Below are 27,943 nucleotides of genomic sequence, written 5' to 3'. Positions count from 1 at the left end.
TACAGATTTTTATTTGTATTATTTTCAATACAATTTATTGTATGGCATACAAAGAGAACAAATGGAATGGCTGAATTTGGTAGAGATATGATTAGACTGAAAATAGAAATGGTTTTGGCAGGGTTTATGGAAGGGCCCTGACTCTTGTCTGTCAATCCCTTCTCCCGCTTACCCTCTTTCACTTCCACTATCCATTTTAGGCATCTTTGCTTCTAAGTGGAAGACTTAGTGTGTCCACACAGCCTATATACATCCATCTTGTTTGGCCAGCCTCGTTTTTAGGATATGTTGATGATGATTAGAGCACAGATCTAGCATCCATTCTCTGAGCTCCACATTCCACATGCACAGAGGGTACCACTTACTATTCCCTCCAATCTGTATCTGAATAGGAAGTCTCTTTCTTCCTATATTTCCTACCTTGCTTCATAGAATAAGATGGACTCTGTGGGCCAAAAGGCAACATGATCATTTTAGGCAACTTTATTCTTAAGAATTGTGGGCCATATTAAATATACTTGGTACCCCTGTATTTGGTGGCCTTTGCCTACAAGACTGAAGAGAAGAATAGCAGAAATTCAGGAAAGGCTGTAGATAAGCAAGAGAGGAACAGATCTCTGGAAAATGTAGGATTCAGATAGCACTATCTTACAGTAGAGTTAGCAAACAAAGGAGGAAAAGCCAGCCTCCCTGTAGTCAAAAGATGGCCAGTTCTAATCAGTATACTTTGATGAACACTACACTCCTCTCATTTCCCTGCTCTTCCCTCTGTCAGCAAGACCCCTCCCCCCAAATTATCTTTCCATCATCACCTAGCTCAGAAAAATGTTATCTCTGAGTTTAAGAAAACTGAACTCCTCTGTGAACTTGTTTCATTGTCTCAGGAGACCCAGGTGTCCCAAGGATCCTCACTGGGGACAGATACACAACAAACCTCCTGGCCCAAAGTCCAAAGAGAAGGAATCATCTTACCTTCTGTTATATAGACTTCCATTCTGAGTCAAAAAAAAAAAGTCTGTCCTCCAAATTATCCAACCATAGCCCAAAGAGGTTCTCTACCTTTTCCTGCAAACCACTTGGGTGGAATGAGAGGAGAGAGGTCACTTGTACATGGCTATGGCCGGTGATGACCTTAAGTTGTGGACAGAGCAGGTTGGTAGATGATAATAACAAACATTTATATAGTGCTTACTATCTTTCATACACTGCTCTTAGCATTTTACATAATTTAATCCTCACACTAGGTCTATGAGGTAGGTTGCATTATTTCCCTCATTTTATAAATGAGGGACTGAGACATAGAAAGGTTAAGTAATCTCAGATCACACCTTTAGTTAGTGAAAGGGTTGATATTTGAACTCAAGCAGTCTGGCTCCAGAGACCATGCTCTTGACCCCTAGAGTAAACCGCCTCTCAATAGCTTGCTCTGCTCTGGGCTCTTTAGATTAGGAAGTACCAGTGACATCACAGCATAGTTATCTGTGATATGCTGCTCTGTTTCACTGACACATGATAAATGACTGTCCCACCATGCCAGCCATTAGCGAAGCCATGGATACTCTGAAAGCACAAGTAACTTTTAATAAGGTATTGGGGCTAATTAGGGACAACACTGGAACATGTCTGGGTACAGCTATAACAAAATCACAGTTAGCTCTTCTCTCCTTTTTTCTCCTGATTTCTAGTCTCTCAGGCCTCTACTAATATATGTATTCTTTGTTAAATCCTTACGGATTTACCACTTTTCATTTCAGCACTTCCTAATTCTTGCTGTGTTAGAGGCATCAGGAATCTCAAGAAGGTCTAGACCAGGAAAAATGGCCAAAGCCCACCCCACACTCCAGAGATTCCATTGTGGAGAGGAACCTAGTCAGTCAGAGGGAGCTGACCAAGGGTGGAGCTGTAGATTGGGGTGGATGGATGAGGGGAAGAGGCAGGCCAACAAGAAAGGGAAGTGGCAAGAAGGGTGTTTGGATGGAAATGCTGCCACCGCAGCCTTCTCTGGAGCCTGAGCTGCATACTGGGAGAGCTGCCCCACATAGGCTCTGCTCCGTGTGGAGCCCACACTGCTCAGCAGCTGGACACTCTTGGTGCCTTTTTCTAAGGCTTGGGAGTGCATCGTAATGCTCACTTCACTCAGCTCAGTGGCTTTGTCAGGAAATGATCCCCAAAAGGAATGTTTCAGGCTTTTAATTCTTTCATTTTTTCTAGGCTCCGAAAAGTACCTGCTTCCCCAATTTCTTACTCTCCTTGGGTCTCAGGTCAGGTCAGAATGTCTTTCATTTTGGCCACTGTGGAGGACAGAAATGGAATAGTCATTGAGATGACTTCCAGAAAAACTAAATTTCTTTCTCTTGTCTCCCTTTGCCCTTCCCTTGATCACACTCTATAGGACCAAGCACACCAATATTACGCTCAACTTACCTCTAGACAGAATAAATTTAGAATTAAAAAGGAAATAATAGGTTAATACTTTCCTCTTCCTTCTTTCCATTCTCCCACCTTTATCAGCGTCTCTTTTTAAACACACTGTGGGAAAGCTAAAAACACTGAATGCTCTTTCCTGCTAAAGGTGAGAGGTCAGATTGGGTGTGTGGGTGTGGGTCATCCTGTCCCTGCTCCCTCTCTCCTGTTGGGGGGTGAGCTTGGTTTGAGGACCTTGGGTATTCATAGCATCACGGACACCCTTTTCGGTTATGCCATGCTGTTTTCTTATAAGTTATTTTCCGTTTTCTCCCCTTCACCTAGACTGGCCAGAACGGATATCTAAATGACATCAGGTTAGTACCACTTAGCATGTTCCCTGCTTCTCATTGAGCTTTGTCAGTGAGGTTAATATAATCCTGTAATGATGCTTTTCTTTGATGTTAACCAACAGACTCTCCAAAGAAGCCTTTTCTTCTAGCTCTCACAAGAGAAGGCAGATTTTTAGGTACCTCTGTGTGATCTATATCTCTCCTTGTTTTTGTTTTTGTTTTTTTATTTTGTATTGCTGTAATCTTTTCAGCGGAGTGAGTTTGCTCAATGCATGGCTGCTTGTGGAATACTTCAATTTGTGGTTTTTGCAACATTGGATATTTTCTCCATTAAAAAAGAAATGGCTCCTGCTCAATGACTTTATTTTTGTTGTTGCTGATTTCATTTTAAGTCATGGATAGGTGGTGAAGGGGACCAGATAGGTGTGTCTGAGATAGTACTGCTCCTTTCCAAAAGTTTTCTGGAATTGGGCATGTGGGGAAGATTTCAACATATATTTATATTAAGGTAAAAGAATGAGTATCTTCTTGGCTACCTTTTCTGAATCTATGAAAGATGCAAAGAGCTTATCCCTGACCCAGCAAGGGAATGTTTTATATCTTTAAGAAAAAATAGTATGCACACACACACACACATAAAAAACACAAACATCTCTGTCTATATAGTTTTCTCTTTGGGACAACATAATCTGTAAGATGGCCTCAGAAAAAGACTTATCTGCCTTGGCATGAAGTTTGAGCACATCTTTTTTTGATGACTGTCCATGACTTGCTGTTAACATTGGTAAAAGCTACAATTTAACTTCTTCAGGCCTAATAGTCTCCATTTTCCAACAAAGCAGTCATGAGAATCTCCCTTTCATTTGATTTTCTCAGTCCCACTCCAGAGGATTACACAAGGCATTAGTGAGAGAAGCACTTCATTAGGACCCTGTCTAGCACCAACTCATTAAGTACATTCTTCTCATTTTACCAATAGAAAAACTATAGAGTAGAGAAAACCTCAGTATTCAATACTAGGATTTGGGTCCAACACTTTCCAAAGGGTTTATCTCTTTTTGAATCCTAAGCTTGATGGGAACTCAGGTTAGTCAGAGCTCTCATTCCCACTACCTCAGTTGTCCCTTCCCCTGTATCCTTTCTAAAGCTAGTCAAACCACATAGAAATTTGGGTTACAAGATTTCTCTTTCTTGGAAGGGGGCATTATCTCCTTTTCCATATCTCTGAACTCTTTTTCCTAGATCATCCCACTGTGAAGTCCATCTGAAAGCAGTGAGGGCTCTGCATTGTTCATGATGGTTGATATAGAGCTTCCCTTAAAAAAAAAAAAAAAAAAAAAAAAACCTATCCCATATTTTGTGCTTTAAGATCATAAATCATCCCAGAAACCTGTAATAAAGTTAGTTTATTTAGTAGTTTTAAACTAGTTAGTTTTAAACTAGTTAGTTAGTTAGTTAGTTAGTTAGAAACTAACTTCTATACATATGCTAATACATAGTTACCAAAGTATACCATACTGATTCAGGTCTCTCAGTGTCTGATTTGGTAAGCTGGTTTACATGTAAGAAAACAAAAGCAGAGAAATTAAGTAGCCAATTCAAGTTGACATGCTTATTAGTGGCAAAACTGGGACCAACTCTTTGTCTGGTGTTCTTTCACCACACCCCAGACCAGCTCTCTAGAAACATCACCCCATTCTCTCTGAGTTCCATTTGGAGCCCTAATTCGCCTTCACTGCTAAGAATGATGCCCTTATTAGTGCTGTGGAGCATCAAACTACATCAAACAGTGCAGATAACAGCTCTAAGGATCTAGTGAGTCTCTCCTATCCAGACTTCCTTTTAAGTCACTGCTTTCCATACTGAGGGTTGGTTAAAGATCTAGGTCATCTAAAATGTATCACTATGGACTCTTAAGGGGGCAACTTCTTCTATTTGGGTACTGGCCCAGAATTCTAGTGATGAGAAGCTGGTCTTCTCTAACGGCTTTTTACCTTTCTTCCCAAGTGTGTGAAATAGATACTGATACACCACATTCCATCATCCACATTGGCAATAACTAGGGCAGCTTCCCGGTTCTTTGGAAGATTCTACTCCATTGACAAATAAGCCATTATTGCATTTACTATTGCTTTTTTTTTAAGATTTTATTTATTCATGAGAGACACACTCAGGGAGAGGCAGAGACATAGGCAGAAAGAGAAGCAGACTCCCTACAGGGAACCTGATGCGGTACTCGATCCCAGGACCCCGGGATCACAACTTGAGCCGAAGGCAGATGCTCAACCACTGAACCACCCAGGCACCCCTACTATCACTTCTTACACAGACCTCCCTACCGACTCCCTAGACCCAATAAACTGAACTTTTCATCAGCATAAATCTACTTGTGAAAGCTGAGTCAGCTTTGATTTTTATAGGAGTATAAAGTGTGAATGTTCTCTGTCCTGCACCCCCATCTCTCTAACACACAAACATACCCCAGTCCAGTGCTTAGAACTGAGTGTGGGAGTTTTCCCTAGTTGACATGTTTAGTGAAGTGGAACAACATGGCTAGAGATTAGGTTTAGTTGTAGAGAAAGAAAACTGATCTCTTTCCTGGCCAAGACTCAACTTAAGTTCTCTAATAGCTCTTGGGGATGTAGTGTACTAATTCAGGTTAAATCATTAGACTAGCCACATTTTGAACACTTGGCCATCACTGTCTTGGGGGAGCTGGATGAGTACAGAAGCGCTGCCACTTTTTCTTAAGCTTCCCAGGATGTTTGGTTTAAAGTTCACTCATTCACTGTTTACCTCTGGTAGAAAGACAAAGAAAATGGCACAACTGTCCTAATAGTGCTGTGTTTGATTAGGGTGTAAAAGTCCATTAGGACTTGTCTCATAAAATTCAGGCTCTAATATCTAATGAACAGCTTCATCCATTGCCTTTGCTCTATCCCCTACCCCTGAAACAGACACATCTTTGTTGAGTCCTCTCAGTAGACTTGCCTTTGGCCATTAAGTCACGGCTTTTGTCTCTCACTTCAGGTTGAATTCTGTTCCTGGAGAGTACCTGATTTATATTTCTTTCTTTGTATCCCATTCTGCTTTTGACATTCCCAAGAAAAAGGGATAAAGTTTTAAGGAGACAGGAATATTTCCAGTTATCTTAACTATAGAGAGGGAAGCACTGAGGTTATAGACACATCTACTTGGGATTCAGAGAATATGTAGCGTGTCCCTAACCAGCTTTGCTGGTTGGTTTGTTCTTAGCTCACCATGATTGGCCTGACTTAAAAACTAAAATAGTGACCCTAGCTTTTATTTTGTCCATTTTCCTATAGTACCTTTGGAGGAGATATTCTCTAATAAAGAAGGGTATTACCCTTGTAAGAAAACTACCTTTCTTTATTGGAATAATTCTGAGCCTAGTGTCTTTGAAGCTAAGGGGATTGGGATGGGGTTTTCTGTTTGCTTTAGGCAGGATGATAGTGAAAAGGAGGGAGCCTTGAGTTACATGATTTTTGCTCACCGGCACCCCAGTACATATACCAAAATCTTTGTAATTGTCATTTGGTTTCTTTAGGTCAGTAGTTGTTGGGGGTGGGAGATAGGAAAGGAAAATTCCTGGTTCTTGGTTGCTTATTGATTAAGAAGCAGTGGAGGCTCAATAAGACTTAGGGGTTTTAGGTCAGTCCCATCCAGGCTACAAGTGTTTATAATCATAGGCAGTAATTACAGCATCAGGATAACCCTGATGTTTCCAGAGCAAAATAAGAGAGGAGTCCTTTTTCTCAATAGCCTTGTGCTTTGCCTAGGGCAATAGGATTGTTAATATGGCAGCAACTAGGCGCAACCAGCCCCTGCTCCTTGCAGTCCTAGGTCCCAAGGGCATATTTGCTTGATAATGTTGAAGACTAGCCCTTAGAGACCCTGGAACCAGTTGTTCCCAGATACCAACACAGAATTTCCACAGACAGGTTGGGTCAATTTCAGACTGTCAGACTAAGTTTTCCAGAATGCCCCATTAATCTATACTCCTCTTCCCACCCTTGGAAAAGTCGTACCTCTGCTGGCTTTGACACGTGTTATATGGAAGATCTGTTATACTTATCCATGTCTTGGCTACCCCTGCCTTCTAGCAGTAGGAACTTCCAAGAGCCCTTTTGTTTTAAGAACTCCTAGAAGGAGGTGGTACCTCTCTGCTCCCCACTACTCCTGCATGTGTGGGATCCCTGCGGGGGCAGGGGAAAAGACCACAGCCAATCTCAGCATCATGTATATGGTTTCCCATCCACCTCTGGTCTGATGTATTGAATTAGTCGCCAGTGCACTGTCTTCCAGATTTGCCTCTGTGTTCTTTGTTACTGTACTGGATCTTGCTCTGTCTGCTCCCAGCAAGTCGTGGTTGGCCAACCAACTAACCAGAAATGGGTGTCCATCCTCCTCCCAACCCTCACCCCTCCTTTGTCGTTGAAAGAATAGAAATGAACTCTCTCCTAGCTCTTCTGCTGAAGTGGTAGGTGGGGGGTGCTCTGACCACTGTGGTCTCTGCAGGGGGAACCGTGAGGGGCCCAGCCGAACCTCAAGTAGCCGCCAAAGCAGCACAGACAGCGAACTCAAATCCCTGGAGCCACGGCCTTGGAGCAGCACAGACTCTGATGGCTCTGTCCGGAGCATGCGGCCCCCTGTCACCAAAGCCAGCAGCTTCAGTGGAATCTCTATCCTCACCCGAGGGGACAGCATCGGGAGCAGTAAAGGTGGCAGTGCAGGAAGGATCTCCAGGCCAGGTACTCAGCTTCTGTCCTTCGTGTCATGCTCATCATTTCTTGCTTGTCTTCTGCAAAACATCACTGATGTTTACTTCTAACAAAACACTTGTCCAGTATAGTATCCTGAAAAACTAACACAGCCCCATGAGGAAAAATTTGATTTATTGGACCCACTGTTTTTTTAATTCCCCCCTCTGATTTTCTTTCATATCTTTTCCCCTAATTACAAACAAACAAAGTGTGGGATTAGATTATTTTATCTTCATTCTGACCAAGGTTAGACATCCCTGTCAGCCCAAGTTCAGGTTATATACTAGGATGAGAATGATAATGCTCTCATTCTGTGATCTCTCAGATTATAGAGGGTTGGTAGAGCAGAAAAAACCCTTGGAGTTCAGCTATTTATAATAAGTTGGTAGCAACCAATAGGCCAGAACTGCAAAAAGTGCTGTGACTGCTTCTCTAGAGCCCAGTCACTGAGAAGGAGCATATGTTCCACATGCCAGCCCTGTAACCACCTTTCAGCTCTCCTGACATTCTGTGTAACCTTCTCCATCTATTCCTCTTGTGCTCTTAGCAGGGGGTATTCAGGTCTTTATACCCAGTGGCCCTCATTTCACCCTCCTGCCTCTAAAAAATTCTTGCCTCTCATCCCAGAAGTTCTGTAGGTCTTGTCCTCAGAAGACCTCAGTAGTCGTGAAGATCTCTATTGGGTCTCTACTGCCCTTTTCTGTTATCTCCTCTCTAACCGCACTGCCTCTGCCTTTATCTGGGCCTTTGTCTTCTTTTATTTAATTATGGCACTAGCCCCCAAGCTGGTTTCCCTGCTCTATCCTTTTTAGAGTCAGTTTTCCAATCTAAAACATAGATCTTATCATGTCAGTCCTCTCTTTAAAAATGTTCATGTTTCTGTATTCCATGTATAATAAAATCCAAATGACCTAATGCAGCATTTCTTCCTGACCCCAGCTTGCCACTTTAGTCTTGCTTCCAGATATCCTTCTTCCTCTTGCCCTCCAGCCACTTCTTGAATATGGTAATAGCTTCATCCCCTCTTGGTCTGACAAGCCTTCTTTTCATCCTTCAAATCCATTTCTCCACTCACTTCTTTTTTTTTTTTTTTAATTTTTATTTATTTATGATAGTCACAGAGAGAGAGAGAGAGAGAGGGGCGCAGAGACATAGGCAGAGGGAGAAGCAGGCTCCATGCACCGGGAGCCTGATGTGGGATTCGATCCCGGGTCTCCAGGATCGCGCCCTGGGCCAAAGGCAGGCGCCAAACCACTGCGCCACCCAGGGATCCCTCTCCACTCACTTCTTTAAGTGAGTTACTACGTCCTCATCTTTGCTGCCATAGAACTTTGTTCATATCACCAATGTGACCCTTATCCTTCCTTATCAGATTGTAATCGTGTGGGTGTCCATCTCCAGTCAGAAGATCCTGTGCTGCATAAGGCCAAGGACTGTGTTGTCCTCACCTTTGTGTTCTCAGTTCATTATACAATGCCCAGCACACAGCAAATAGTAAAAGTATTTTATGTGAAAGGCATGCATGGCTTAGAGAGGCTGGAAATGAGAATAGTTGGGTGACAATTGTGCTTCTGTGTGTGCACAGGCAAGTGCTTGGAGAGGCAAGATTGCCCCCTCAGCAACTTTTATGAAATGCCGCAAGTGGAGAAGAAATCAGAAAGAAATAAGGTCTCTTAAGGGACTAGGAATCTACACCTTCCCAGGAAGCACACATTTATGTTTTCAGTTGTCTAGTCATGATGGACAGATTCTAGGTACTTCAGGGGAGGTGCCTTGGCAGCCTCAAATTTTATTCAATTCCAGCATCCAGCATCGATGGGAAAGGTGTTTACTGTCCCTGGGAAGCAGAAACCTGCTAAGATGAGGATTCCCATCAGAAGGGCAGCTGAAATGCATTAGTGCTCAGGCATGGATTTTCCCAAGACTGGGGGGAATGGACAGGAGGGAAGTGAGGCAAAGAAGCAGGGAAGGAGTAGAGCCCTGCATCTCCAAGGGCGGCATGTTCATGGCTGGCGCTTACAACTCTTGATGGGTCTCCTCTTTGCCTTAGGTGTGGCGCTAGGTGCCCCAGAAGTTTGCAACCAGGTCACCTCATCCCAGTCTGTCCGGGGCCTTCTCCCTTGTACTGCCCAGCAGCAGCCACAGCAGCCACAGCAGCCGCAACTTCCTGCTCTTCCACCCACGCCTCAGCAACAGCCACCCTTGAATAATCACATGATCTCACAGGTGAGTCACCACTCAGTGTGAGCCCCCTCCGCTCCCATTCAAGAAAGCTCTGGAAGTACAGTCATGTCTGTTATGCTGTGGGTGGCAGGAAAGATCTGTTGGAGACCTGCCACTCCCTCCTCCTCATTTCTTGTTTGTTAGTTGCGGGGAGAGAAGAGTAAGGGCAAGGGTTTGGCCAAAATGCTGTTAGAGTCAGCCTGGGACTTTTTGCTTTCTGTTTCTTCCTCTTCTTCCTGAGAATTGCCAGTGGGATCTTTTACCCTGTTCCACATTTCTGCTGTACCCCATCTCCCTCTACGTCCTGTGTAATTAGCAAGACAATTTTATTCACTGTATCCATATATAGAGCTTGAAAAGATCACAGCTCCCACCATAACTGACTGTGAATGTGTTCATGTGACTGTTGAACCAATAACGCATATGTAGGAGTTGGGGTTTGAGGAAAGGAAATATACTCAAGACCCCTGCCATATATAACCCATAAGGGACAAAACCTCCCAAAGTTGTTCTTTGTTTTCTGTGCGGTGAAAGAGCTCTGTATCCTTCTGTTGTTAGACTGATAAGAGGTTGACACCAAGTAAGGTTTTGGTGTAGTTTTATTTTTGTGGAGGTCATACAAGTCATCAGCATCAGCATTAGTCCCTATTCTAAACTAAAACATTAATGTTCTAGGTTTTTTTTTTTTTTTAAGATTTTACTTATTTATTCATGAGAGACAGAGATATATATATAGAGAGAGAGAGGCAGAGACACAGGCAGAGGGAGAAGCAGGCTCCATGCAGGAAGCCTGACGCAGGACCTGATCCCGGGTCCCCAGGATCACACCCTGGGCCGAAGGCGACTCTAAACCGCTGAGCCATCCAGGCTGCCCTAATGTTCTAGGTTTAAGTATCCTTAATACTCTGAGGAGAGCTATTCTGAGTGCCTCACTTATATTTTTTTCCATGAATAGAGCTGCCCATGGGTGGAGCCCATCCTCTGTCCCAGGTTATCCTTGGTGGTGCTCTCTGCTAGTTGGGAAGCCCCTGTCTGCACTCTGCCACTGCAGTTTTTCTCATTTCACCTCCCAGGTTTCCTCACCTCTGTGCTCCGTTAGTCCAGCTTGGCCTCAGATCTGTCTCTTCTGTAGGTAACACAAGTAAATTGCAGGCATACATTCCCCAGGAACTGGAAACTAGACTGAAGGAGCCCAGGATGGCCCGGTACTACCCCATTCTGATATTGTGTTGATCTAGGAAACCCTGCTTTGTGTCTTAATATAATCCACATGCAAATCATTCCAGGCCTTTATCTTGGTCCCTAAATCAGTTTCTCTGTAGTCGTTACTTTCATTCTTGTTCTACCATTGTCTGCCTCATTAAGTCCCATTCATATCAGCTTATCTCGCTCCATACTGAAGTGTGGCATGTGTGTGTACTTTCCCTGTTTGTGTCTTCATTCAGACCTGTAAGTCGATATGCCTCTCTATCTCCTGCTGTGCTTCTGTGCCTGCTTCACTTTTCTAAGGTCGCAGTATTTGAGTTTTCTAATATGTGTGTGTTTTAATACAGTCTTTTTTTTTTTTTTTTTTTTTTTGTAATACAGTCTTGTTCCCTTTTCTCCCTCTTAGTCTTCATCTGGCTCCTCCTTCCATCCATATCTAGAAACAGACAACAAGAGTGGGAGGAGAATAAAGAGATAACAGGAATAACCATTTGGGACTGAAAAAAATTTTAGGGTGTTTAGCTGACTGGCCCTGAATTCTAAAATTTTACTCAGATTTTGGCCCTGCTTCTGGATCACAAGGGTCAGCGGGTCAGTCATTGGTATTGACTGATCTCCTGCAGGATATACAGTACTAGGTTAGGCCCTGTAGTTTAGAAACAGGGAAACATTATTCCTTACAGATTCTGTTCCCTCAGAAATTTGTAGCAAGAGCCATTTGCAGTAGGCCGGGGAATGGTGCTGGCTAAACTATGCTAAACTTTCCTTTCTTGGCAGGCTTCCACTGTCAGAGCAGACCTCCCTATCATGTGTCAGTAGAACACAGAAAACCAACGGGTGAGGCTGAGGATTAAAGGACCAATGGGTACCTTTTGCCCTATTTACCTGAGGTGACGTGGACCTCTCGAGAGGGAGGCTTCTGGGAGTCTAGTCAGCCGAGAGCCAGTTATCTTACCCGGAATTCACCAGCAGGTGGCAGTCATATCCCTTAGGGCCAGTCTTTGGCTTCCCCATGGTTTTTTGAAGTTCCCTGGCCCAGGAGTTTGAGATTCTCTGAGAACTATAGCTGAGGATAGTGGTGGGGAAATAGCACCGAGACCCCTACTTTTACCATTACCCTTCCTCAGACAGAAGAGGCCTAAGAGAGGAGCATCGTTTCTTTCCTCTTTTTTTTACTAAGAACTCAGAAATGTGAAGAAATAGGCAGCTATACCTGTGCGACCCCTTCTCCCCTGGATATAAGACCTGAAGCACAATAGATCCTCTCCCAAGAGAAAGAAGAGGATTAGGATGATAGAAAATGGGTTTAAAAAGCTACCAGCACAAGTAAATCATCATGAGCAGCCTGGCCCAAAATCATATTTGAAATGAGACTGGCTTCCAAAAATCGGTTATGCCAGGATAGCTGGGAGTTTACTACAGGTGCTATAATGATGATATTGAGCGCTTGGTCCTCCATACCTCTAAATTTGAAAGGAGGGAGGAGAATCATACAAACGAAAAAATGTTTGTTCAACTTCTTCATTTACCAGCTCTCTACTGTTAGAGTGGAGGAGAAAGAGTATATTCTTTCCCATGGGAACATAGGCCAAACTATGTTCCCATCCCAGCTCTGCCGTGTTAGCTGTGTGATCTGGATGTGTGATTGAATTCCTCTGAGCCTTACTATCTTCACTGCAAATACAAGTTATCACATCTCCCTATGGATTATTTTGAGTCTGTAATGAGAACCATATGTAAATGAGACAATATATATAAACGTTATTTCCCCCTCTTCCCTAGCCTCTCTCCTTTCTCCCACCCCATCTACCACCAGGGGCTACAGCCGGCTGGAGAACCAGTTCTCCAGGAGAGGTGATTGAAATGGCTGGAGGGGAAGAAGAGAGACAGAAAAAAGAACTCTCCATTAGTTGGTTTAGAACACATCATGTTCCTTATAAACAAATCTTCCTGCTTGAGGCTAGTGAAGGGACTGAAGGAACAAAAGCTACAGCAAAGCTATTTATATTTTATTCCAAATCTCTCCCTGTTTGCTCATGGGGGCATTTTTCATACTGCCCTCACAGCCTGGAGGAGCACAGAACAATCATGGAGCAGGAAGAAGTAGCTGGAACCAGGCGTGAACTGGCTGTTTGTTCCTTCTCCACCCTCCGGAGGGAGACGATCCTTGTGAATGAGCACTTCCTCCGGGAGAGCTGTGGTGTGAAATCAGGAGCGTGGCTGGGAAAGCTGAGCCAGACCTTAGATGACCCCCCCCCCCTCCATAGGAGTAGGAATTCCTTCTCAAGTGGGCATTCAGGAGGGTTACGATCATGCTCCCCGGGAATCGTGGGTTCAGAAAAAATGCTTTGGAAAAAGCTGTGTTTGGAACCAGGCAGCAGACATTGGGCCTGAGAGTCCTAAGATTGCTCACAACAGCTGCAGAGTTCTCAGTAGCTAACGGGGTGGAGTGCACTGCCAAGGGTCTCTCCTGATAAGGAGAGATTGCTTATTTGTTAGAGATAACGAAAGCCACAAGCTATCCTGGGCTTGCTCTCCAGTCTGCTCAGCAGCCTTGCTCTTCATGTGACATTTTTTTTTATGATTAATCTTCTTGTTCCTCCCCTTTCCCTCCCCGCCTCTGCTCCCCTGCCCCTGCCTCTCCCCATACCTCCCTTTTCTCTTCCCTGTTCCACATGTCTCTCTGCTGGTCCACAGCCAGTCCCGGCTCTGCAGCCCTCTCCGCAGCCTGTTCAGTTCTCTCCAGGCTCCTGTCCCCAAGTCCTTCTGCCAGTCTCTCCGCCCCAGCAGTACAACATGGTATAAACTCTGTTCCCCTTTTTGTCATGTCCATGTGTGGCCTGTATCTGTGGTATGTCTGTGGGGTCCATCTGGGACAAAGCAATTGCACTTTTTGGATAGCCATGTTAAAAGGTATTTCTTCTAGAGCAAATGGCTAGCACAGGCTGCGCTATACTCTATTCTAGTGGCCTTATCACAGCACTTCAGGCATGGAAAGATGTCTAAATGTAAGAGAGTAGCACTGAGTTCCCCCTGAGTTTCAGGAGGGGGACAAAATTGGGTGTTGCTCTAACCTGGGCTCCTCGTCTCTCTCCTATGTGCATCTTTCATCTCCTCTTCTCCCCGGACATGTTTGAAGAACCCAGTTTATCCTGTATAGGATGGTTTTCTATAATTTCTTTTGAAGATAAAAACACAATTGCAGATTTCTCTGGCATCACTGGTAAAAATTTAAAATGTTCCTCTATCTTACTGTGTTATTTTATATAAAAAATAGCCACTTCTACTGCATAACACATGCTCTTTAAATTGTTTGTACCCAGACTACAAATCCTGTGAAGACCTGATTTACCTCATAGTTGATAACTTCTATCATGGTTATGAGAGCCCTGGGTGTGTGTGTGTGTGTGTGTGTGTGTGTGTGTGTGTGTGTGAGAATCACACCATCTGAGTTTTCACTAGAATCCACTCTTTGCTTCCACCTCTCATCTCCATTCTGAAAAGTTTTGGAACATGGACCTCAAAATAATCTGCAGTCCAGTCCTCTTGTCATCTCTTCCTGCTCACTAAGGTAGCAAAACAGCTAACTTGATCAGATTCCTGAAAATAAGTGAAACCACAGGAAAGCACTGTCTTTTCTTTCTACTAGTTTCTTTTTCAAAAGAATTCCTACTTAAGGGGTTGCCGTGTGTGTGTGTGTGTGTGTGTGTGTGTGTGTGTGTTTATTATCCGGGAAACAGAAGGAATGAGGAAGCTAACAAATTCTGACCTATCATCATACAAGTGAGCGGCGGACCACTGTCTCTCTTGCTGCCTAGAGAAGAGGGCTGAGAGAGGAGGCAATTACAGACTAGCATGTCAGTCTCCTTGCCCTCCAGCTCAGCCACTCATCCTGGCCTCTTTCAGAGGTGAGAATTGGAAGTGGTTCCTGAAGGGCAGTAGAACTCTAGGTAAGTGTCAGAGAACAGAGGTGGAAATGACCTCGAGAGGAGGGGGTAAGGAAATAAGCAGCAGGAAGCGGAGCCCACCAGTCCCTTCACTACATAGGCAAAGCTGGGAAGCCACATGAACCTAGCCATCCCTAGTCCACTCAAGGTGTTAGCTAGGTCTTTTATTATAAAAACACAGCAACATAGAGCCTTTTGTATAGTTGGAGATATGAGGAAGACAGGAAATAGAGAAGGACTTAGAATCTTTTTTTTTTTTAATCCATTAGTTTGTCCTGTCTTTTCTATATATAGAAAGTTGTGTTGTTGCTCCCATCTCTCCAGGACTAATTCTAATAAAAGTCAATGAAAGTGGCCATTGTTACTCATATGTGGTAAGGAGTCTGGTTCTGGAGTTGGTCTTTAAACACCTGTTCAGTTAATAACAATTTTTTTTAAGATTTTATTTTTAAATAACTCCACACCCAATGTGGAGCTTGAACTCACAACCCCAAGATCAAGAGCCACATGCTCTATAGACTGAGCCAGTCAGGTGCCCCGAGTTGACAGCAGTTTCAAACACCACATGACAGAGGTTTAGGGCTAAAAAGTACCTCCCAGGGAATGGAGGCAGGAGTATCCCAAATTGGTGTCAGTAAAAAAGACTATAGAGAGGGTTGTTATTTCTGTCTGTCTATCTGTCTTTGTATTTAAGCCAAATACAAGGCCTTGATAGGACCTGAGTCCTCAAGTCTCCCTTGCTGTCTCAACAGGCAGATGACCTCAGCAACCCCTTTGGACAAATGAGCCTTAGCCGCCAAGGTTCTACTGAAGCAGCTGACCCATCTTCAGCTCTGTTCCAGCCCCCACTTATCTCCCAGCACCCTCAGCCGACTAGCTTCATCATGGCTTCGACGGGACAGCCCCTCCCCACGTCCAACTATTCCCCTTCTAGCCATGCGCCACCTACTCAGCAAGTCCTGCAGCCCCAGGGCTATATGCAGCCCCCTCAACAGGTGAGCAGCATGAGTTCCCAGCTTAAAGCACTAATTCAGTTTGTCTGCTATTATAATCCTTCTTTCTTCCCGTAGTTTAGGTAGATCAAAGGTGATACCTATCCCCACTTCCATTTCCCCACTTTGTACTTGAGAATTGTCTTTTTAGTCAGAAGGTCATCCTTCTATATTACATAAATCATTCCTGTTTTGTTTTAAACTGTATATTAGGGGAAGCCCTGGTGGATCAGTGGTTTAGCACCTGCCTTTGGTCTGGGGTGTGATCCTGGAGACCCGGGATCAAGTCCCACGTCAGGCTCCCTGCATGGAGCCTGCTTCTCTCTGCCTATGTCTCTGCCTCTCTCTCTCTCTCTCTCATGAATAAATAAATAAAATCTGAAAAAAAAAACCATATATTAATGTTCCAATTGCAGGTTCAAAATATGTCTATTTACAGATCTCTGGCCATTGACTCTGTTGCCTGCATGCATGTATTGATTGGTTGGGGGTGGGGGCAGTGGGCAGAGGGAGAAGGAGAATCTCAGGCAGACTCCATGCTGAGTGCAGAGCCCAACATAAGCTTGATCTCATGACCCTGAATCATGACCTGAGCAGAAACAAGAGTTGGATGGTTAACCAACTGAGTCACCCAGGTGCCCCGACCCTTGTGCATTTTATAGTTGGAGATGTTGGGGTTGAATTTAAGGGACCTTCTCACATATCTGTTTCCTCTCACCATAGATCCAGGTTTCTTACTATCCCCCTGGACAGTATCCTAACTCCAACCAGCAATATCGACCTCTTTCTCACCCGGTGGCCTATAGCCCCCAACGTGGTCAACAGCTGCCTCAGCCATCCCAGCAGCCTGGTAAGAGGAACTGCTGGGGTAGGGAAGCAGTGACTAGGGGAAGGGCAGAGACTGGGAAAGAGAGAAGTACCTTCCTTTAAAAAAAAAAATAAATAAATAAAAAAGACACAGGAATGATTAGTCCTAAGAGAGACCCAGGATCTCCAGAAAAATAAAAGGTAAAATAGATGGAAGGAAAATTACGGAGAGTGTGACCTCCTAAACATTGTTGAGACCATGCTAATGTCTCCTCTGCCTTGACTATCCCTAGGTTTACAGCCCATGATGCCTAACCAGCAGCAGGCGGCTTACCAAGGCATGATTGGGGTCCAGCAGCCACAGAACCAGGGCCTGCTCAGCAACCAGAGGAGCAGCATGGGGGGCCAGATGCAAGGCCTGGTGGTTCAGTACACTCCACTGCCTTCTTACCAAGTGGGTGCATTCTGCACTGGGAAAGATCACCCAGTCCTTGGGATGAGGAAAAGGAAGACAGTCTCCCACGTCATCCAGTGTGACAACTCCAACACTAAAATACTGTTCACTTTCCCCCTAGAATTTGTATGTGTTATTCTCCTGAGATAAAGCCCAGAGAGTTGGAGAAGATTATCTTTAATTAAATTGTTTGGTCTTTATACAGCCATGCAAATGAGTATATGGCCCAGAAAAGTAGGATCTAAAGGAAATCAGGATCATTTCCCTATATCAGAATGTTCAAAGGAGGTGTTTGGAGAAGAGAGAAGTACAGATAGCTCTGTACACATTTTCTTTAGGCAGAGAAGGAGAGTAGGAGGAGTGTGTAAAGGAAGGGAATGAAGTCAGTGTCCTGGTCTAGTGATGACTTACTTGGCCATTCTTTGGATGAGCTCATTGGGAGTATAAGTGGTCATTATCTTCTCATCTCTACCCAGGTCCCAGTGGGTAATGACTCGCAAAATGTGGTCCAGCCGCCTTTCCAGCAACCTATGCTGGTCCCTGCGAGCCAGTCTGTGCAAGGGGGCCTCCCCACAGGGGGCGTACCAGTGTACTACAGTGTGATCCCACCGGCTCAGCAGAATGGTACGAGGTGAGGACTCCCAGAGAGTTGGGGCACATTTCCCATAGACCTTCAGGAACTTTCCACTGACCTAAGAAAAGAAAGGCAGGGGTAAAGATTCCAGTGGTGCCCTAAAGCAGGTAGAATATGAAGGACGTCATTCTTCTTTTCTCCTTGGTGTGTTGACATTTAAATAAGAGCTCAACAAAAAAAAATTCCTGCTTCAGAGACAGAGGCTGTATGATGTCCCCCATTTTTTTTTTTATCAGTGGGATTTAGAACTATGAGATAGAGACTGTTCATCATTAAAAGAAGAAGTTTGGAGAATATATATGTAATTTTTTCTGTGTACTTTATATTCATGGATGAATCTCAGATGGTCTATTTCTATATGTCTATTTCTATATATATATATTTCTTAGTATAGGTAGTAGCTGATAGAATTTTAGAGGTAGAAGCCACCTTAGAAATATTTAGTCTACTCCCCTTGTTTCATTTTTCTCCCTTCTTTTACAAATGAGAAAATTCCAGCTAGGGAGATTAAGAAATTTACTCAAAGTCAACCAGCTAGTTAGAGCTGGAACTGGAAGTCAGGTCTGGGCCTATTTGTATGTATTTCTGTGTGTTTCTCCCAGTGTCTGTGTTTACTTCTTTTTGTGTGTATTTCTCCCCGTTATCTTGAGTATTGGGGGGTGTTCACCCTTTGTCTTTAGGTAACACTGTTTGCCATTGCATAAATATCCTGAATCAGACACCTCCTTAGTTCTTTTTTTTTAAGATTTTATTTATTTATTCATGAGACACACACACACACACACACACACACACACAGAGGTGCAGAGACACAGGCAGAGGGAGAAGTAGGCTCCATGCAGGGAGCCTGACGGGGGACTCATCCTGGGTCTCCAGGATCATGCCCTGGGCTGAAGGCGGGCTAAACCACTGAGCCACCCGGGCTGCCTTCCTTAGTTCTTTTTACCCATCTCTCTCTAGCACTGTGTGTCTGTTTCTGGCACTTTGTGTTTCTTGGAGAGTTTGTGTGTGTGTGTATGCATGTGTGCACGTGTATGTGTCTGGTGTTTCCACACTGTTGGAAAGAGCATGTGTCACTAACATTCCATCTGTAGCACTGATTAGCAGCTTTCTAATTGAAAGATGATCAAGTACAAATATGTATAATTAACTTTGAACTGATGAGTGATTTTAGAAATTGCATGGCAAATTGGTCTGGGAATGACTGGCTGCTGCCTCTGCTTCCCACAGGGGAGGCCTGGGAAGCAGCAGCTGTTTGCCAGGAGCTGTGCTCCTCCCTCTGCTACTTTAACACTACTCTCTTCATCCTCCAGCCCTTCCGTGGGGTTTCTGCAACCTCCCGGCTCTGAGCAGTACCAGATGCCTCAGTCTCCCTCTCCCTGCAGCCCACCACAGATGCCACAGCAGTACTCAGGTAAGAGGACTTGGGAGGTCTTGGGTACCGGCATGCACAAACACTGCTGGAAGACTTGTGCTCTAGAGCTGGGAACAACAAGAGAGTTAGTTCAGGGATTGGCTCTGTCCCCACCTATAAGGCTGCCACAAGGAAAGACCAGTCCTGATGGTGTTTTCCAGAGGTGCTGAGGTTGACCTGTTGAGAGGTGAGGCTGGTTGTCCTATCTCCATTCCTGGGAAGCATCCTTCATTGGGTTCTTTGTTTTCTTTCTTTGTTTCTTTGTTTTTTTGCTTTTTTTTTTTCCTCCCTGAATCCAGCATTACAGTCACTACTCCCATGCCTTTGAGACACAAAGTGCTTACTTCTGTCTCCTGCCCTCATTTTTCCTACAGACAGCTTTACTTTTCTGTTGGGAGTGTAAGGGAGGCTGATAAAATGCTTTTTAAGTCATATTTTAGATTTGTTTGGCAGTTTTTCTTATGTGCTCACATACATTGTGTCATTCTAATTCTCAACCACAACTCTATGAAGACAAGATTTAAGACTCAAAGAGGATAAATGACTTGCCTGAGGTCATGATCCTAGACCTTGAACTTGGGTCTTTTGCCTTTTCATAACCCATGCTACATGCTCAATATCACACTTTCAACAAGTCTCTGTACTCTATTCCCTTCCCTCCAGTGGAAAATAAATGGATATCATGTTCAATAGCTAAAGGCCTTCTTGGAAGGGGCAACTGTTAGGTGAATAGGCTGGTGCCATGCAGCCTCTCATTTTCTGCCTTTGCCAGTAATTCTCCCAACATCCCAAGTACAGGTACCCTTGTTTGTTGCCCTTTTCCCCCACCTTGACACAGCATTACACTGCAGCTAAAGCAACTTCAGGGGTTCTCGGGTGGGGGAAGGGGAGACATGGCTTAATGCAGCCTCCAACCATCCCCACTCGTCCATTGTGGGAATATCAGAATGCCCTCTTCTGGTGAGAGGGAAGTATTTTGACAGTTTTCCATTTTAGAAATAAGATTTTCACCTAAGAGTTTTTGCACCATCCATGTTAGATGCTGTAGAGTGGATTCCAGAATTAGTCTCGCTCATAAGACATGATCAGTTACCTTCAAGGAATAATGACTTCTGCCTTCTTTCAGATCGAACATGGTTCTCTCATAGGCTGAGGTTTTAACAACTGGTTTCTCTAGTTGTTTCTCCTAGTGTCCGCCAGGGGCACTTGACCTGAAATTCCCAGCGGGATATGGAAATTGTAGAAGCCAGCTCCAAGAACCGCTGTAGCCTCTGGTGGTGCTTGCTACTGCAGGGCATTTTCTCTTGTTTGTTAAAACAACTGTGTGCATGTGCATATGGGTATACCTGTATGTGCATTTTTATATGAATCCTTAGTGGTATCTTAGTATATATACTGGGTCTCTGGGGTGGTATCTCTTCATCTTCAAATACAAATTCTTTGAATCAGAAACAAAGCAAGTAAAAAGAATTTTTTTACTATCTACTCTGGACTTAGTGCTAGGTTAAGCAAACTGGAACAGCTATTATTCTGAAAGTTGGCAGCACTAGAAGTCTGGGCTGGTATTGGAAGGAGGTCATCTGTGCTCTTCCCAAATCAACAGAAATGGAAGAAGCCCTCTTCATTATCTGGTTCCCTTACTTCTTTGGAATTTCCTGTTACATGTCCTTTCTTCCAGGCTGCCCTGATTGATTCTAGGCCTCTCTGACTGATCCCTTGTACTCTTCCTAGGTGATGGAACCCTCTGTTCCACCCATGTCATCTAAGAGACCATATTTACCTTATCATTGATTTCAAAACTCTTCAATCTCAGCTTATGGAAATATAAGAGGAGCTGGAAGAAAAGAAGTGCTGCTTCTTCCTTCCTTTCCAGTTTACCCTTTACTGGGAAGATAGAAAGCCAGCATAGCCCACAAGGACTGCTATGTCACCTTCAGAGGACAGTCACCCGCCCTTCTCCCATGTAGCAACATGGTCACTTTTCCAAAAATAAAGGCAGGGATTAAGATTGGCTGTTCCTGGAACAACTGTTCTGGCTTATTAATACATTTTTGTAGTTGTCCAGTTTACCCCCAGGCCTGGACCTTAAGTCCTCCGCTGTGATATTAGCACTATCTCGTCAGGAAACACTTTTCTTCCCACTAAGATGATGGCCCATAGGTCCCTTGAGGTTTCTCCAGAGGTGCTTTTTGGGGAGGATGCACACAGACCTGAAATGGTTGGGATACATATACACAGACTCCCAACTCACAGTGACACAGCACCATGGCCAGAGTGAGGTATATACAGAAATAGCCTCTCACATACTTACTGGCTCATTTTGTAGCTGAGGGGATTCCAAAGCTGAAAGTAACTCTTTTCTCTCCTACTCCCTGAAGATATTCCTCTCCTTCACCAAAAAAGGGGAAAAACACTAAGATACTGTTGGGTTGTATCCTGTTCTAATATGAGAAAGATGCCTGTGGATATTCTTTCTCTGGACGTTCCTTTCCATAGATTTGATTCCTGGTGGTAAGGAAGAAGCCTTATCAGTCTTCTACCTCAGTGATTTAAAAAAAAAAAAAAAACTAAACAAAAACCAATTCTGCTAGACATAAATGTCATCTGTTTGTATTTATGCGGTTTGCTCTGCCCAATCGACCTTTCTGCCCAGGTTTAATGATGCCACTTAAAAAGCCATTCACACATCCCCTCTCCTTTCAGAGCTTTCAGGCTGAAATTGATTTCCTTATTCAGCCCCCCTCTCCCCCTTCCCACTTCAACCCAGGCTCCTTCCCCCAACCTGATTATGTGAAAGTGCTGTCACTGGGGTGGTTTTTCTCTTCTCTTCTCTTCTCTTCTCTTCTCTTCTCTTCTCTTCTCTTCTCTTCTCTTCTCTTCTCTTCTCTTCTCTTCTCTTCTCTTCTCTCTCTCTCTCTCTCTCTCTCTCTCTCCCTTCCCTTCCCTTCCCTTCCCTTCCCTTCCCTTCCCTTCTTTCTTTCTTTCCCCTTTTTTTTTTTTTTTTTTTATTGCCACGTCCATTAAGAAGTAGCGACAGTTCAGCTGTTAACGGATGCCACCTGCTTTTGGCTTGAGGAAGAGAAGCATAAAAATCAGCTCATCAGCGTAGTGCTCTGTGTCCCGGCTGAGTGAAGGAACAATGCTCCAGGCCAGTGGGGGAGGGCTCAGTGTGGGGAGGACTAAGGCTGGGACTGAAAACCCTGGCTTTGTTTTTGTCAAGATTAGAGAAAATAATATGAGGACTTTGTTGTCATTCCCCCTCCCCTTGAGCCCTCTAATAGCTCCTTATGGCTCATGTTAGTATTAGAAAGAGTTTCCACTGCCTTGCTTATGCCCACACCCTACACACTCACATGTCCCCCCCTACTCTTTCCTGGCCTGAGGCACTAGGCTCAGATTATGAGCTGCCTTCTAGAAAGCTGTAGATTTGATTATTTTTGCGTTGGCCCCCTCAGGTAGCAATGAGGTGTTTGAATAAGGTCAATTGCAATTTTGTTGGTGGAGGATGTTGGAGCAGGTGGGGCTCTTAGGATGGGGAAAGAAAATGCCCAGAGCAACTATAGTAAGGGGGGAGTTGTTAAATGCATGACACTCCACAACTATTCGATTTTCTGGTGGCCCTTCTACAAGCCACGCTGATGAATACCCCGTCCCCTGTGGCAGAGGATGGGGAGAGGCGAGCCTGTCGCTCTGAGTATTTGTGCTCTCTGATTAGATGAACCCAGAGGGTGGAGGCCACAAATTGACTGGAGAACAGGGTACGACAGATGCTGTGTCTCCTGAGCTGCTCTCTCTGGCCTCCCGCCGCTTCTTTTCCTTGCCTTTGACCGATGCTACCTGAGAAAAGCAATCATAGTCACTTCCCAGCATGACTGGTGCCCAGGGCAGAGGCTGCAACATTTCCCGTCACAGGAAGCAATGTGACGGCGGCAGCAGTGGCAACCTCAGAGCACTGAGCCATGAAAACGGCAGCATTGCAGCAGGTTTCCAAGCTAGCTACCCCCAGTCCCGTCCTCTCCCACCACACACACATGAACTCAGCCTGTCCCCAACAGAAATACAGCCTGAGAGGTCAAGAGCAAACTCTCAGGCTGGACAGTCCCCTGTGGGGAAGCAGAGCTCCTGCCCATCCCTCCCAGCAGGGACTGTCATTCAGTCCGCTTCTCCATGATCCCTTACCTTGCTTTTCACCATGAGGAAGATTCAGGGTTTAATGTTCTTCCACACTGAACTCTTTGCTTCCCCCAGATTGTGGGAGGGTAAGGCTACCCATGGTTGTCTGTGCTAAAACCTCAGGATCACTTCCAGTCAGTCACCTGAACCTGTCAGCGAAAACTCGAGAGTCTGACCCTCCACTCCATTCCCCTAGTCACTGCTCTAATTCAGAACCTCCTCGTTCTTTTTCAGTGGCTTTCTAATTTATCTTCCTGCCTCTGGTCCCTCCCTTCCTTCAGCCATTTTACATCAGCCACTTGAGTTAGCTCTCTGAACACCTGTGGGATTAAGACGCTTACTAGAATGTGGTTCAAACTCTGACATCAGCTGTTTGCTTAATATGTGACTTCCTGATAGACTGTCCATCCCATAGGGGCAAGGACCACTTTTGTTTGTTGTACACACAGTGCCCAGCATAGGAGGAACTGGCACATAGTAAATGTTCAATAAATGTTGAATAAATGAATAAACATATCTCATCTCCCACTTCCGCTATATAAACCCTGTGCCTTAGCACCTCCAATTATTTGTCATATCCTGAAAGTGACATACAGCTCTGTGCCATTCCCAATCCAAGTGCTTCCTGGCCTGGCTTAGGGAATCTGTGTGCATGAGTGTTCTCCAGAGCAACCAGAGATCAGTGATCTCTGACCAGTCATTACCAGAAAAGCCTGCACGTGCCTGCAGCCCTGGCCCAAGCCCCAGACTGGGACGTGTACCATGCCCAGACGTTTAAGCAATCTGACCTGGGCATTTGGTAATACCCGATTTTGACAAAATGGAGTAGTTTTCTGCCAAGCGTACCAAAGTACTCCTCGCCAGGTGAAGGCCAGGGGAGCATTGGCATCTGGGACCCATGTCTCAAACTTTCACTGGTTTGAGGAGAGGGGAGTAAGAAACTAAATCAGCAACTATCTGAGATTCTTGGCAGGACACAGTTTAAGTGACCCTGAGGCTAGCGGGTAGGTTTGCTTACTGGTTTTCACACTCAGGGTTAGTTGGAAGGTCAAAATATAGTTTGAATTCACAACTAACCCCTTTCTTCCTGCCACTCAGGAGTGTCACCTTCTGGACCAGGCGTGGTGGTCATGCAGCTGAATGTCCCTAATGGACCCCAGCCCCCCCAGAACCCATCCATGGTCCAGTGGAGTCACTGTAAATATTACAGCATGGACCAGCGTGGGCAGAAACCTGGAGACCTATACAATCCTGACAGTAGCCCCCAGGTGAGTCCTGCAACCCAGCGTTGTCTTAGCAAGGAGAAGACCAGATTCTTCTCAGGGAATCATCTTTGCCATTGACCAAACAGCCTCTTCTATGTGTCTTTCCCTGGGCACTCTTCAGGGAGAATCATAAGAAATAGAGGAGAGCATCTTTTTTCAAGGAACCCAAAATCTAAGGAACACACACTTGAAAATGCCAAGAGAATACTTAAAACACTATGTCAAAAAGTGGCTGTTAAATTAATACAAATTGGGGCACCTAGGTGGCTCATCTGACCCTTGATTTCCACTCAGGTCATGATCTCAGGTTCATGAGGTCGAACCCCACATGGGGCTCTGAACTCAGTGAGGAGTCTGCTTGAGATTCTTTCCTCCTCTCCCCCTCCCTCTGCTCCTCCTTCTGCTCCTCCCTGACCCAACTCCTCCCCATGCATACTCTCTCTCTTTAAAATAAATCTTGGGCAGCCCTGGTGGCTCAGTGGTTTAGCGCCGCCTTCAGCCCAGGGTGTGATCCTGGAGACCTAGGATCAAGTCCCATGTCAGGCTCCCTGCATGGAGCCTGCTTCTCCCTCTGCCTGTGTCTCTGCGCCTCTCTCTCTCTCTCTCTCTCTCTCTCTCATGAATGAATAAATAAAATATTTTTAAAAAATAAATCTTTTAAATTAATTAATTAATACAGATTAAGTAGGGACTAAGGGGGCTGTTGGAAGGAACAATCTGACTTTGACAGAGTTCTGCAAGGGAAGTGTTCTGAGCAAGGTGAATTCTAAGCCAAGCCATAGGAACATCCAGAGAATCGTTTTTAGTGTGTATGATGCGTGCTCCTCTCTCCCACAGGCCAACACTCAAATGAGCAGCAGCCCCGTCACATCTCCTACCCAGTCTCCAGCACCCTCTCCTGTCACCAGCCTCAGCAGTGTCTGCACAGGACTCAGTCCCCTTCCTGTCCTCACACAGTTCCCCCGGCCTGGGGGTCCAGCACAGGGTAAGGGGTTAGATTAGGGCTGGCTGCTACCAAATTCACCCTTTGCAGTCCATTCCCAAGTGGGAAGATCTAGATGGTAGAAACAGGCAGGAAAACTGGTGTGGCTGGTCATCCAACTCTGGGAGCCATCTCTTCCTTTATATCCCTGTTTAGGCCAAGCACACTTGCCCCTCTTTAGTGCCACCCATAGTCAGCTGACTGCAGACCTCCTTTACATATTTAGTACTTACTACCAAGTAAGGTAGGTGACTGTGAGCCCAGAGAAGAAACTCAGTGAACTTTCTAACAAACCCAAGAGTTGAACTCCTCAGTACTGAGTCTGAGGGCTGAGAATATGGGGCTGTGTCAGAAACTGTGGTTTTAGAAGAGAGAACACTGGAGTTGGGTTCAAGTTCATGTTCTGCCACTAACTAGCTTTGTGGTGTTGAGCATGTTACTTCGACTTGGAACCAAAACTCAATTTCCTAATCTATAAAATCTGTAAAGACCTAATATATCTGTTTCTGTCTTGGCTGTCACATGCAGTATTAAAAATCAGATGAGAGTATGGTTTAAAAACTTTAAAGAGCTTTGAAATCTAACATTTATCAATAATAAAGTAACCCTTCCAGTGCTTAACTATACGTGCTTTGTGTCTTGTATTTATTCAACCTTCTCAGCAACACTGATGAAGGGAAAACATACCCAATCTCTTACCTCCAGTAACAGAGCCAGGATTTGAACCTATGCAGTTTGGCTCCAAGCCTGTACTCTTATCCACTCACTGGATTGCCACGCAACAGGAGTCAGAAACTTCAGCCCTGCATTTGGGGCAGAGAGTCTATATAAGAAATTAATAGTATGGGGCTTGCCCTCAGTCAGTATAGCATGTCTGTGACTCTTGATCTCAGGCTTGGAGCTCAAGCTCCATGTTGGGCATAGAGACTACTTGAAGGAAGGAAGCAAGCAAGCAAAGGAAGAAATGAAAAACATTCATAAGGATCTGTAGGTTTCCCACAGGGCCTTTCATCTGCAGTAGACAGAGGCCTTCCTTCTTCAAGGGTAAGGGAAGTAAAAGCCCCATTTGTCTGAGATAGAGCTGAGAGCCAAGGGGTTTAGGAAAAGAGAAAACTCTTTAGTCAGTCACATGGGCACTCCTAACATAGAAAAAGTATGCATTGTTGTCATCTATCTCCAAAGTCCCCTGAAGTCTCATAAAAGTCATATCATGAAATTCTAACTCCCAGAAAACCATCTGCTCTTCCTTCCTAGGTGATGGGCGCTACTCCCTCTTGGGCCAGCCATTACAGTACAATCTGTCTATTTGCCCTCCCTTGCTCCATGGCCAGTCAACTTACACGGTACACCAGGTAAGGGTGTCTTCCATCAGCCTGAGGGCCATCAGATCCGTCTTCTCATCAGGCCCCTATCTCGGAGCCATCCACTTCAACCAGTGGGGTGGACAGGGGAGATGGGACAGTGAAAGTAAACAAAGTGGGAGGGGCCTTACCCCTCTCTCAGACTCAGACTCACTCTTCCCATCTGACCCCAGTGCCAAGAGGTGAAGGACTCGGTTTCTCAGGGGCCACTCTGGCCACCCTGCCTGCCTGATGGGGCAAGGTCTTCAAGGGCGGATGCTGCTCCTTAATCTCTCAGACAGACATTAGGGATGCGCGCATTCAGTGTTGTTTACCTAGGATGAGAGTTATCTTTCAAATGTTGAAGGGACAGAGTGGATTGAAGCATGGAAACCGGAGCAAGAGACAAGCACTCAAATCTGCCTCCACTGACCTGGGGACAACAGATGTTGGTGAGTGAAGGTGCTCACTTCTCCAGCCTGCATTACCAGCCCAGAACAAGTGAGAAGAGCCAGCTTAAGGGTGGAGAGTAGAAGTAGGACTCTTGGGGTCCCTGGGCGGCTCAGTCAGTTAAGCATCTACCTTCAGCGCAGGTCATATCCAGGTCCCTGCTCAGTGAGGAGTCTGCTTCTCCCTCTCCCTCTGCCTGCTGCTTCCCCTTGCTTGTGCGCGCTCTCTCTCTCTCTCCCTCACTCTCAAATAAATAAATAAAATCTCTAAAAAGAAAAAGAAAGAAAGAAAGAAGACCCTTTTGTACTCAAGAGCAAGAAGAAACTGAAGAATTGAAGTGTCTCAGTCCTCCTTATTAAGCCATTTCAGGTCCTGGGAAAGGTGATGATAAAAATTGAGTATAACAATGGTGGGAGATGCTGAGCCTGTTAACAAAAGAGTCTTGTAGGAGTGGTCCTGACCCTAATCTAGAATGTCTGCCTTGGTAGTTCCAAGTCCTCCTAGTCCTTTAGGAGA

General features: G+C 44.9%; 1 protein-coding gene and 1 long non-coding RNA gene across 30 annotated transcripts in view; one reads left to right on the top strand and one right to left on the bottom strand.

Annotated features, from left to right (window-relative positions):
• Positions 1-27,943, top strand: part of R3HDM2 (R3H domain containing 2) — a 164,606-nt gene that overhangs the window by 133,055 nt on the left and 3,608 nt on the right. For 15 of the 29 annotated variants that reach the window (XM_077913484.1, XM_077913491.1, XM_077913487.1 and 12 more), the window contains 14 exons: positions 2,749-2,780; positions 2,879-2,932; positions 7,296-7,528; positions 9,591-9,766; positions 13,667-13,768; positions 15,669-15,911; positions 16,632-16,758; positions 17,009-17,169; positions 17,646-17,800; positions 19,117-19,217; positions 24,489-24,658; positions 25,493-25,640; positions 26,892-26,989; positions 27,345-27,429. In XM_077913484.1, coding sequence (XP_077769610.1) covers positions 2,749-2,780; positions 2,879-2,932; positions 7,296-7,528; positions 9,591-9,766; positions 13,667-13,768; positions 15,669-15,911; positions 16,632-16,758; positions 17,009-17,169; positions 17,646-17,800; positions 19,117-19,217; positions 24,489-24,658; positions 25,493-25,640; positions 26,892-26,989; positions 27,345-27,429 — 1,885 coding nt within the window. The remainder of the gene's footprint in view (positions 1-2,748; positions 2,781-2,878; positions 2,933-7,295; positions 7,529-9,590; positions 9,767-13,666; positions 13,769-15,668; positions 15,912-16,631; positions 16,759-17,008; positions 17,170-17,645; positions 17,801-19,116; positions 19,218-24,488; positions 24,659-25,492; positions 25,641-26,891; positions 26,990-27,344; positions 27,430-27,943) is intronic. The other 14 variants (XM_077913501.1, XM_077913492.1, XM_077913489.1 and 11 more) reach the window with 3 other exon arrangements.
• On the bottom strand, positions 21,800-25,091 carry LOC144323256 (uncharacterized). The gene is made up of 2 exons (XR_013388682.1): positions 23,397-25,091; positions 21,800-23,054 (listed from the first exon to the last, which is right to left on the bottom strand). It is a non-coding gene; the product is annotated as an uncharacterized LOC144323256 (long non-coding RNA).

This window comes from Canis aureus, chromosome 11 (genome assembly GCF_053574225.1).
Source record: "Canis aureus isolate CA01 chromosome 11, VMU_Caureus_v.1.0, whole genome shotgun sequence".
In the NCBI taxonomy this organism is placed as follows: Eukaryota; Metazoa; Chordata; class Mammalia; order Carnivora; family Canidae; genus Canis; species Canis aureus.
Note: the sequence above shows the minus strand (reverse complement) of the source record. Positions and strands in the feature narration are given on the sequence as shown.